This window comes from Sinocyclocheilus rhinocerous, unplaced genomic scaffold, assembly GCF_001515625.1.
Source record: "Sinocyclocheilus rhinocerous isolate Xijiao unplaced genomic scaffold, SAMN03320098_v1.1 scaffold507, whole genome shotgun sequence".
Taxonomy (NCBI): domain Eukaryota; kingdom Metazoa; phylum Chordata; class Actinopteri; order Cypriniformes; family Cyprinidae; genus Sinocyclocheilus; species Sinocyclocheilus rhinocerous.
The window spans coordinates 1,085,790-1,099,143 of NW_015649561.1; the positions used below are offsets into that span (position 1 = coordinate 1,085,790).

General features: G+C 37.0%; 1 protein-coding gene across 1 annotated transcript in view; it reads right to left on the minus strand.

Annotated features, from left to right (window-relative positions):
* LOC107710600 (dihydropyrimidine dehydrogenase [NADP(+)]) overlaps nucleotides 1-13,354 on the minus strand; it is a 135,298-nt gene that overhangs the window by 103,240 nt on the left and 18,704 nt on the right. The window contains exon 4 of the mRNA XM_016515412.1: nucleotides 140-227. Coding sequence (XP_016370898.1) covers nucleotides 140-227 — 88 coding nt within the window. The remainder of the gene's footprint in view (nucleotides 1-139; nucleotides 228-13,354) is intronic.

The following is a 13,354-nucleotide window of genomic DNA, read 5'->3' on the forward strand; positions in this document are numbered from 1 at the left end:
ACGTATAAGTGCTTGTGCTTAACTAACTGAGAAATATAATACACAAAGGATTATGAGATTATCACTTAAGCCAACATCAATAAACTGTGTTCGGTGTAGCTGCTGAGCGAGCGAGTTCAAGCATTGTAGTAGGTGTTACCTTGTTGGAAATGCTGGTGATGAAAGACTTGATATCCAAATTGGTGGGGCAGCTTTTCTGGCAAGGAGCATCTGCACATTTCAGGCATCTATGAAAAATCATTTTAATTTTGAAACCTCACATTTATATGCAAAACCGGTATACATGAAAGAAAATTTTATTCCATTGCTTTAAAGGAATAGTCCACCCAAAAAAATTTAATTTACTGAAAATTTACTCACCCTCAAGCCATCCAAGAAATAAACGAGTTTGTTTCTTTATCGAAACAGATTTGGGAAAATTTTGCATTACATCACTTGCTCACTAATGGATGCAGTGAATGGGTGCCGTCAGAATGAAGGCTCAAACTGCTGATAAACATCACAAAAACCCACACATATCCAGTCCATCAATTAATGTCATGTGAAGTGAAAAGCTATGTGTTTGTAAGAAATAAATCCATTATTAAAGCATTTTAACTTTAAAACCTCACTTCTGTCCAAAATACCAATCCATAATACATAATAACGCTTCCTTCCAACCCCTGTTGTCCTCTCACATCAAAATCCCCCATTTTGGATGGTTTTCGCTTATAAACGGTGCTTGGTCTGTGCATATGTCTCACCTGATTCAGATGAGACAACTTTATTTACTGAAGAGAGCAATAGAGGAATAGTTTGAATTTAAAAACATCTTAATGATTATTTGTTTATTACAAACATGCAGCATTTTGCTTCACAAGACATTAATAGATCCACTGGAGTCATGTTGATTACTTGTGGATTATTGTGATGTTTTTATCAGCTGTTTGGACTCTCATTCTGACGCTACCCATTCACTGCAGAGGATCCATTGGTGAGCAAGTGATGCAATGCAAAATTTCTCCAAATCTGTTCAGATGTGAATGGGTGCCGTCAGAATGAAGGCTCAAACTGCTGATAAACATCACAAAAACCCACACATATCCAGTCCATCAATTAATGTCATGTGAAGTGAAAAGCTATGTGTTTGTAAGAAATAAATCCATTATTAAAGCATTTTAACTTTAAAACCTCACTTCTGTCCAAAATACCAATCCATAATACATAATAACGCTTCCTTCCAACCCCTGTTGTCCTCTCACATCAAAATCCCCCATTTTGGATGGTTTTCGCTTATAAACGGTGCTTGGTCTGTGCATATGTCTCACCTGATTCAGATGAGACAACTTTATTTACTGAAGAGAGCAATAGAGGAATAGTTTGAATTTAAAAACATCTTAATGATTATTTGTTTATTACAAACATGCAGCATTTTGCTTCACAAGACATTAATAGATCCACTGGAGTCATGTTGATTACTTGTGGATTATTGTGATGTTTTTATCAGCTGTTTGGACTCTCATTCTGACGCTACCCATTCACTGCAGAGGATCCATTGGTGAGCAAGTGATGCAATGCAAAATTTCTCCAAATCTGTTCAGATTAAGAAACACACTGATCTTCATCTGGAATGTCCTAAGGGTGTCAAATTTTAATTTTTGGATGAACTATTCCTTTAAAGCAAAACCCACACATTTATATACCAAAGAAAAGTAAAGCATACAATATCAAATATACTACTGGCACTGCTGATGGTGTGCAGCAGTAGATAATGGTTTGCCCTTTGTGTGGTTGGAAAAAGGAGAGCTGAGAACAAATGGCTGAGCGATGCTTGTTTTATCCTAGACATGTCTCTGCACTGACTGTGGTGAAGACTGATACCTCTTATAAATACTGCTGACTTCATAATGACCAGAGAACTCCATACTGGTAGACAACAACATGCCTGCTTTAAATTATACATGGGATAATTTGGCTCCAGCCAATTAAATATTCATGGAAGAACAAAATACATGGAGCACATTCCATCGAAGAGAGTGAGCAGAACAGCTTTGGATATAGGTAATGACCCTGTGACCGTGAAATTCCAGTTGAAATCTAAAGCGAAAATATCATGCGTTTGACACATGCAACTGTTACGGGGCTGACGAGACGTGAGACGTGCGGATCCAATTGCAAGCTATTTATTAGGAGAAGACAGAGACGTGGTCATAAAACAGGCATGGGTCAGATAATGGCAGACAGGTATATGGCGGGCAAGACACAAGAAGAAACCTAAGGCTAGCGGAGGTGAACGATCGGCAAACAGAATCAAAGGGGCGAGACTAGAGGGATAAGTCCAGGTACAAGGCAAGGTCCAGGCAGGGGCAAACAGAATCAAAATAGGGCAAGACGAGAGGAGGAATCCGAGAGACACAGGCGAAGATCAAGAAACGAGAACACAGACAAGGCAAGACTAAGGTGAGGCTAAGACAAACTAAACGGGCTCTGTAATGTAGCTATCGCTAGGGGAGTGATAATCGCTAAACAATACTCGGCAGTGGAATGGGATCAGAGTGAGAGTTAAATAGGGGATGTGTGAGTGATAACAGCTGTGTGCAATCAGTGCTGTGTGCAATCAACTGTGTGTGTGTCATCAGTGCAGTGGATGATGGGATATGTAGTCCGGGGTAATATGCAACAGTGTGTAGTGCGAGAGTCAATGAAATGGGAAGGGTGACCTCTGATGGCTAGCAGACGGAAGTTCATGGACCGGATACGTGACAGCAACAGTGGTGCAATAATCATAGGTCACTTTTCTGATTCTGGTCAGTGTCACATACAGTACATCTTCAAAAATGGTTTGGCTCATGATGACCTGCCACTTTTTCTGAGCGTACAATATCTGACTGACCGGGAGTAAATGCATTTAAGTAAATGTCAATGGAAATGACTGCATTCATTTAAGAGTTTTGGGAATATCAGGGCTGAATGAGTCTACAAAAAAAGGCTCAACAAAATCCTGGCTTAAAACTGCAACTAATCAAATGAGCAGTGATGGGAATCGTTAAGAATTCCTGAAACAGTATGGTTCCAGTACCTTAATGATTTCATTAACGATTCTTTTAGAACTTTTGAGGAATAAATATTTGGAAAAAGAAATTCACATTTCATCACCAAATGATGGGTTATGTTTTTAAATGTGGTAACATTTATATGATTAGATTTTTTTAATAAAATACTGTACTGCACATTGTCATATGAACAACCAGTCAGTAACTACACTGATTCAAGTATCACTTTTATGTACGTATTAGTTTCACTAAAAAGAACAAACTCAGAGTCGGTTGTTCAAATCGGACTGCATTGGTTGCTCTGTATGTTTTTTATTCATTAAAAACAATTGGTTCATAAGAGTATTTTGTTCAGGAATCAGACTACACTGTCAGTGCTGCATGTTTTTTGATTCATTAAAAAATGTTTCATACAAATCATTTGTTCAGGAATCAGACTATACTGGTTGCACTGTATTTCTGATTCTCTAAAAAGAATCGGTTCATAAGAATAATTTGTTTGTGAGTCAGACTACACAGGTTGTGCTGTAGGTTTTTATTCATTAAAAATAACTGGTTCATAAGAATCAGACAAAACTGCCTGTGATGTATGTTTTTGATTAATTAATAACAATTTTGCAAACTTGCTTTGTGTTGTTGATTCTCTAAAAAGAGCCACCTCATAAGAGCCATTTGTTCTGTAATCTGACTACAATGCTGCATATGTTTCAAGCTGTTCAGTAGTGGTGTTGCAACACCGCAATTGTATCTTGTAAATATGTGGCAAGCATATTTACAAGATGGAAAGGCACATTTCCAAAGTCTCCCATCTCATAAAATCATACTTAATTAACATAACGAAAGCAAACTTCCAGTGACAATTTTATTTGTAGCATGGGACATGCTCAAAAAGTCAATGCTACACTGCTTGAGAAATTATAAGTTTAAGCCTTAAATGTAATTCAGTCAAATTAATATTCATTTGAAGTTTCAAGGGCAGAATAATTGCAGTGTGGTCATTAAGGGAGTCAGCTTGCGCTGTGGGCTGCGGCTGAGATCTCTGATAGATGCTGCACGTTGTTGCTACTGGGATTTTTACATTATTTAAGAATGGAGGCCGTGGGGATTCTCAATGATATCAGTTATGACATTATCTCACAACATTTATGCCTTAAAATATTTGCTTATGCCTAACAATGCCACAATTCAGTTTGCTTTCGGCTGATGTATAAGGACTCATTTACGCATGTACAGTACGTACCTCCTTAGCATTGCACAGTGCAGCGCTGGAGGCAGCATTCACATTTTGAATTGGAAATTGGGCATTTTTCTCTTGTATGAACGCAGAAGAAGCGCTAAGCTCTGACCCCTGCACTCTTAAATTCAGCACCTTGTTTCATTATTTATTTGCGTGTGTTACCTGGTCTTTGCTGCTGCCGGTAAATGAGCCACAATGGGAGGTCAGACTAAACATGACCTCTGCAATAAGCATTCTGCTCCAGCACTGTGTCAGCGGTAATACTTCATGTCGCTATAGTGTCAAAGCGTTGTAAGCTCATTTCATCTGACAGAGGTCGTATCTGACTGATGTTGAGGAAATATATGTTCTAGTCATCCGAGCATGTGGAGTGCAGTGCGGTCGGGAATCTTTCGCTGTTAATGATCCTCAACTGAGAATCCCATCAATAATCCTAATGAACCTGATTAAGTAGCGTTGTCTGCACTTAGCACAGCTGGAAGGAACATACAAGATACATAAAGTGACAAGGGACTGTATTTATTTAATTTATCTCTGACTGAGCTATCCTGTATTACAGTCTTCAGAAATGTCAATTTTCATCCTTTTTAAGGTTAAAAAATAAACTCACTGAACAGAAGGTAATTAGACCAAGCACACTATATATAGTTTTTACTTCACAGTTTCTACTTATGGCATTAGATTTACGCACTTAATTAGACGATTAACATTATTATCGACTGTATTCAGTTGAATTATATCAATGAATTTATATCAATTCAGTGTTTGAGGAGAGCAGGAGTGCCTGTGGTTATTCTGAACAGTCTTTCATGGTCAAGTTTATGTGAATGACTAAATGTACATTTGAGTATTATGACCACAGTTCATCACAGTACTTAATTTATCAGGGTCAAAATACATAAAGCACCTTTTTAATTCTTAGGCAATATTAGAAAATTCAATGATTTATTGATTGCTGAAGTACAAACGGCCTGGTTTTCATTTCAGAAATCCAGTCACTGCCTTGGTCTGTATAGCTGCATACAAACAAAGGCTTTCTTTCAACCCCATAAGCCTCACATAAGCCTGACCTACACCACTCGTCCCTCTTATTACAGAAACAGAGGTTAAAACAGATCTTGTGAAACGGTCTTCCTCTGACACTTCAGTTTACATTCTCTTTTACTTGCACAGTCATCCTTCACAAGGATGCCTGCAGGATTTGCCTGGGGGATGCTAAGAACCTGATCAACTGAGGAGCATATGCATGCATAAAATTCAGGGGGGGGGAAACAATAATTGTAAAACATTTTATTTGGATGGATAGGGCTTGGGAACAGGGTTACTCTTGTTAAATAAAACTATATATATATACAGTGGTGGCCACAATTATTAGAACACTAGTATGCAACGTCTCCAAGATGCTTCAAGAGACCTACCTGCAAAGCTACCTGAAAAACTATGTGCAAATGCACCTAGGGCAAAGGATGGTCACACCAAATGTTGATTTAATTTAGTTAATAGAAGTTAATTGATAAAGAAAATCTATTTATGACATTGAAAACTCTTTTGCATTTTAAATGAAGTACATTTTTTCCCACTACAAATTACATAATCAGCATAACAATTAGTGAAAAGTTGAATTGGAAAATTGATTAAAATATCCCATTTGGAGCAAGTTGGTGCCCCCCCTTTTTGCCAGAATGACTCCCCAAGTTTGTTTAAAACCTGATGCTCATGTTCTCCAGCATGATTTGAGAATGATCCATAGAGCATCCTGGAAGAACATCCGACCATCTGTACATGATCAATGTCACAAATTTACTCGAATGGTGACCTAGAAATAGTTTAGAATCTGAAATATTTCTAATTAATCTGAATTGAATTGAATGTTTGTTAATGTTTTAAATTCTTTGTAAATTCTAAGGTGGCCCCACTTTATATTAAGTGGCCTTAACTACTATGTACTTACATCAAAAATTAAGTACAATGTACTTATTGTGTTCATATTGTATTGCAAAACACTTTTGCTGCTATTGAGGTGGGATACGGGTAAGGTTAGGGACAGGTTTGTTGGTATCGGTAGGTTTAAGGGTGGGTTAGGTGTAAGGGATGGGTCAACAGTGTAATTATAAATGTAATTACAGAAATTAATTACATGCAGGTATTTTTAAAATATAAGTACAATGTAAAAACATGTATGTACACAATAAGTGCATTGCACCAAATTATTAATTTAAATGTAATTACATAGTTGTTAAGGCCACTTAATATAAAGTGGGTCCTCTAAGGTTTCAATTTGGTTTTACAACCCAGGTTTTCATCATATTCTCTTTTGGATCTCACTAGCGCGTTTGTTCTGGTGCAATAACATGCTGCATGCGCATTACTCAGTGCAACAAAACATGATACAATGTTAGCTCGTTTCAAAACCAACGTGGGCATTAGCGAACACTGTCAAATCACCTCCTGCCTCCCACCACTACCAACTTAATCCCAAACACTCTTCTGTAGAGATGATGAATTTATCATGTGTGTGTGGGAGGTCAACTTGGAGAGATACCCGTCAATATCCTCACTTGTGAGGACATGTAACTTGTGGGGACAGAGTCATAATGAGGACCCTAGAGAGGTGCCAGACCTCTGCGAGAGGACACGAGGAAAGTGTCCTCTCACAGACCAGCTCTGTCATCTTAATTACTTAAACCATTTTAGATACGACCAATTAAGCCTGGCTCCGAATCAAAGGCGCCTCCTTTCAGACTAGGTGCCGGGACAGCTGGGATGAGAGGACGGTTTTAATGATCAATCCACCTTTATATACTGTGGCTCCTGTGTCAAAGAAAATACAGGGAAAGAAAAAGAGGGCTTCTGTCAGGGGTGTGGTGGAGCAGAGAATAATAAGAGGAGTTATTATTTCTCATTAGAGCTCATCATTTTAACAACGCAACATGTTACTTGACTTCAGTCATCTGACATCTGTGAAATCGGTTTGACAATAGGCACTAAAGGCAGCTGTCAGCTTTGAGACCCTCGCTTTCATGCAGGAATGTATCATATAAAGCCAAATTCACCTTTCAGACTGTTAGTACAAGTGCAGTGAAACTTTTGTGACTAGAGATAGAAATTTTTAAAGGAGACATATTATGCCCCTTTTTACAATATGTAATATTATATATGGTTTTCTAAGTGCACACATCCGAAGCACACGGACAGAAAGCGGCTGTCACAGCATGTGAGTACTAAACTAACACACACAAGTTTATGTTAAAAACACACACGAGTTACAAAAATGTCTATGAAGGTAAACAGCTGGGAAATAAATTGCATGTTTATTTTAAATCTGTGTGGCAGCAGCAATATACAGTAAATAAATCAATAAATGCACTGCTCTCTTGTCTCCTCTGAGGCTGGGACTCTAAATAATGTTCTGTGCTCGTCTGTGCAGCCAAAGACAGAACAGTTAGCATGTTTTGCTCAAACTTTCGCCATGGCATTAGAGCTGGTACACCGTTGTCGCTTGCGAAATCAAAATGACGGCGCCATGGGTGGAAACTTACAGATTAAGGGGTGGTAATATTATAATGAGATCCCTTTGCCACGTCACCAAGGGAGCGAAATCAGACACGCTCGTTTTTTCAGACGCTTGCAGAAAAAGGCTTACCAAAACAAAGTTACTGGGTTAATCTTTTTCACGTTTCCTTGGTTGGTAGATGCACTGGGGACCTGATTATAGCACTTAAAACCTGGAAAAATCCGATTTTCATGATATGTCACCTTTAAAGGTATAGTTCACCCAAAAATTTAAATTACTCACCCTCATGTCGTTCCAAACCTGTTAGAGCTTAATTCATCTTCAGAACACAAATTGAGATATTTTGGTGAAATCTGAGAGCTTTTGGACCCTGCATAGACAGCAACACAACTACCACATTCAAAGGTAGTAAGTACATCGTTAAAATAGTCCATGTGACATCAGTGGTTCAACCTTAATTTTACAAGAATAATTTTTGTGCCCAAAGAAAACAAAAATAACTTCAACAATTTTTTCTGTGTTAGCCTTTGACGCGTGTTCACGACAGTACCACGACACATGCATGTGCATTCCTCTGCTTGTAAACAAGGTGCAGCACATCCGCAGCATACACACACGTGTCATGGTACTCTCGTGAACGCGCGGTGGAGACTGACATGGAAGAGAAGAAATTGTTGAATAAAGTCGTTATTTTTGTATCAACTTGTGGAAAATTGGGCATCTGATGACCCCTTTAACAAAAAGTACTTGCAGGAATAAATAATACAATAAATGCAATTCCATTGGCAAATTATGAGATAATTTTAATACTGAATATGTAATACTAAAATTTAATTTAATTAATAAAGATAATTTTAAAAAAAATTTGGTAACACTTTATTTTGATAGTCCACTTTAGACATTCTACTAACAGTAAGCAACTTTGCAATGTCAACTAGCAGTCATTAGAGTATTAGTAGACTGTCTACTTAATATCTTCTGACACTTTATTTTGATGGGTCCACAACATACAACATACTGACTATGAGAAACTTTGCAAGTATATGTCAACTTATTCTACTAACCCTAAACCTAACCTAACAGTCTACTCTAAGAGTTAGTAGACATGTAGTTGCAAATTAATGATAATTAGTTGACATGTAGTTGCAAAGATACTTATAGTTAAATGTCTATAGTGGACTATAAAAAAAATGGTAACCAACAATTAAATACAATAATTCTTGCAAAAGGTGTGTTAACATAGATGTTAATAACTGTGCAACAACGTCAACAAAATCTAACTGACCTTTACTATATTAAACAACAATCCTAATACAAATGTAGTAACATACACTACCGTTCAAAGGTTTGGGTTTAACATGTTTTTTTTTTTGTCTTTATTTTGACCTGGACTCGAACTCAGGATGCCCAAAGTGCAACAGCGCTGTCCACAAATCTACCGGCAGCGATAACAAGATTATATATATATATATATATAATTTGTATTTAGCAAAGATGCATTAAATTGATAAACAGTGACAGTAAAGATTAATAATGTTTCTTGATCAGCAAATAAGCATGCTTGAATGACTTCTGAAGGATCATGTGACACTGTAGACTGGAGTAATTAATAGCTGTTGAAAATTCAGCTTTGTCATCACATGAATAAATTAAATTTTACACGATATTCAAATAGACTACAGTTATTTTAGATTATAATAATATTTCACAATATTACTGTATTTTTAATCAAATAAATGCAGTCTTGTTGAGCATAAGATACTTCTTTCAAAAAAAAAATCTTGCTGACCTCAAACTTTTGAATGATCAGTGTGTATCTGTGTATAAAAAAGAACTTACTCGTTAGAGTGGTTAATTCAGTAGGTGGACTGCACTAGCTCTGCTGTACGCTTCTGATTCATGCAAGGCATATTTAAAAACAGATCTCAGTTCCCAACCCTACTGATTGGACCCCTAAGATGGGATTTGGACAGGCCAGTGTAGGATGTACCACAAGCAGTTAAAATTTGATGATTATTTTATAAGTGAGAACAAAATAAATATAACAAAGTTCCACCTGCCTCTATTAACTGAAGATGTCAGAACCATGTCAGGAACTCGCTTTTTCAACTAGAATTTTAATAGAAATATCAAAGTAGGTCTTATATAAACAATTCAACATGACAATTAAACTGTCTTATAATCATCAAGAAAATACTTCCGGATGAAACATCACAATTTTCCTTAGTCATTATCTGATTTATTCTAAAATCAAAGTGGATTCTGTGAGTGCTATAGTGCTTGTGATTTTACTGACGTGAAGATAAGCCAGTTATTTGAGCTATAAGGCAGCATCTTTGATAAGAGTTTTGAGGTATGAAAGTAGTATTTTAGTAACTTTGCTTCACTATGTGAACCAATCTGTGGTCTTTAATGAGGAGTCAACTTTCTGGCTGTTTCGTGACACTGGGAATCCAGACCTGGGTCTTCCTCTGCATCCAACAAACAGGCCAAATAAGCAAGCTGCCTCCTGTGATGAGCACCAGAATAGCGCGCCGCTCGGACTTTCATGTTCAGCATTATTAGCAGTTATAAAACCTAAATCTTTCATCAAATCTGCCGACCGGCACTGCAGGGGAGTCTTGTCTAGAGAAGGATTAAAATCAAACCTCCGCAGGACAAAAGTGTGCATTAATGTCTCCAATATCTCTCTAGCGCTCTTTCTTCTCCCAACTCTTGGTTTTCGCTGCTGTTTTGTTTTTTATTCATGATCAGCAGATGCAATGCTGTGCTCATGCATATTCGATGCCATGCAGAATTAATAGGGCTGAACGATTTTGGAAAATAATCTAATTGCGATTTTTTTTACCAATATTGCGATTGCGATTTAATATGCAATTATTTTTTAAAGCTCTTTATGAGCTATAAATCATTGTATAGTATGACCAACACACTATTAGATAGATTAAACATAAATGTCCTTTTCTGTAGGCCAGGCTTATATGTTACCATGAAATTAGGTGATGCATGAATTGATATGAATGACATTTTTATTTAACAACTACAATCACAGTACATTGACTGATTTGTTGAACTTCCAACCTTGTAAGCATGTAATAATTATGACAACATAAAGCACTGACAAATAAGCCTGGTGTAAACATTAATATGAAAGTCAGTAACAAATCAAACAAACTAAAGTAGATTGCAGAAATATAAAAACAAATCTGTTGCTTTACCACACTACTTTAGGTAATTCAAAGTCAATGTAATAGACATATGTAAACATGTGGACTGCACTAAACACTGTCTGTTAACTTTAGACCAGTGGTTCTCAAACTTTTTTGGTCAAGCCCCCCTTTAAACCTATAAAAAAATCGTATTTAATTTAAAAAACCTACAGGGAAAAAACACATGCATCACTCGAAACATTGAAAATAGCATAGAGAGAATAACTGTTATTATTATTATTCTCTCGCTGTTATTGATTTATTTTTTGTGGGTTTCATTCTGTCCGCTAAGGCATAGGACACACACACAGGCTTTCCTCCTCACCAACGACATTAAACACCGTGTCTACACCGGACGCGAGCGGCAAAATACAGTAGAAACCATTATAACCAGTGACACTGTCTACACTAGATGCGGCGCGGCACGACAAAAGCCGACATTAAACTGATGCCTTGTTCTATTTATGACGTACTGACACAAAGTTAAAATGATTTGCAACGGTCGCTTTGTCGCGTCCAATGTAGAGCTGTTGCGGCGCGACGCGACAACTGTAGCGTCCGGTATAGACACAGTGAGTGAAGCCGAGAGCAAGATATGCCTCGTCATATTTTCTGCATTTAGCTTTTGAATGACCAGCACCTGCCTGGGTCTGTGCGACTTCATCTATGGCTTTTCTCTTCGCTTTCACAAACCGATCCATCTCCCATTCTAATTACGTCCTTTGGCTGTTTACTGTTTTATTTCTTTTCTTTTTCTGCTGATGGCCCGCGCGCGATTTGAAGCAGCGCTGCTTAGACCGATGGGTGTGTAATCAAAGTACTGCCAGAGCTATAATAGAGCACGGACGTCTCCATATGCTTTCTCTCGCTGTACTTTGATGTCAAAGGCTACACCGATCGATCTTCAAGTGGAACACACCTCTTTACTCTCGCGTGTCACGTGACCGAGTGTAATCGCAGTCTCTGCGATTGAAAAATCGTGTTTTTTCATATCGCGATATTATCGCAAATGCAATTAATCGTTCAGCCCTAGCTAGACATATTATTAAAATGAACTCATTATGTGGTGCTATTTCAGTATACATTTGAATAGATCATTATGTTTAGGAGACAGATGTCCGAAAAGCAGATCAGATGTGATCAGAACAGATGCAGGGTAAACGATCTGACTAACTTTACCTGTTGTGTCGTATCATTTGGTTGACTGAGAAAGGCTCATCTAGAGTCAATGCACTCTGCTTTTAGCACTTCCATTTGACACTTAGCTATAGTACAAACAACTAAATGTTTCTGAAATAATTCCTGTTTTTTTTTTTGCTTCAACAGGCTTGCGTTTCACATCTAACCAAACTGTGGCAGTGTTAGGGCTAGGTGAAAAAAGATTGTTCAAAAGTTTATATTGCATTTTTGATCAAATACAGTGAGCATAAGAGACTTCTTAACATTAAAAGCATTGAAAAATCCTAATGAGCCCAAGATGATATTTAAACATTTTCATTGATATGCACTAACATAACAATAAACAGCAATGTTTATCTACACAAATATTTAATAAAACATCTTAACATATTAAAAATGCCTGAAACTTTTTTTGATTGATGGCACAAATAATTAAATGAATTTTGAATCGATGCAAGACAAGAAATTATTACGAAAGTAATCTACGTAATGAGACGAATAAACAGCAAACTAAAATCATTTTCATGCTGAATGTTATACTTCAAAACCATCACAAATACATTGTGAATATTCATTATATCACTCAGATCTAGGCTGTATGCAAAAAATAAAATGATATCTATCCCTTTATATATTTCCTTTATTATAAGCTATAATTTATAAAATCCGTACTTAGAGTGAGCCATTGAGAATTATCACAAACTTTACCATCATGAAATCTAATTTACAGGAGGAGGAGATCACATTACACAGTAATTAACCGGCACAGAATGAAACCCAAAGGCCAAAATGCAGACTATATACAACTTCGCATAATATAATTGCATTTTAGTCAGAAAAAGCCCAAAAGATGTCTATTTTAAAACAATGGATGAATAGTTCACTCTTTATATTGATAAACAGATCTCTATAGTGCAAAAATGTGCTCAGTGCTTAAACACTTCTGCTACAAAACACCAATATATATATAAAGATGTTCGTGGGAAACAGGCCTAATAGCAAACAGTGTCATTTATATGAAGATCAATAGATTTTAGTTCGGAGCCTGTTCAGCTTTTTTGCAAAGCGCAAATCTTTATTTATCACTTACATTGTTTTTTAAGACTGCACACTGAAAGCTACACCAGACCACCAGCGGTCCTCATGATCAAGTATTCTGATGTTGTCTTGGGATCCCCAAAAG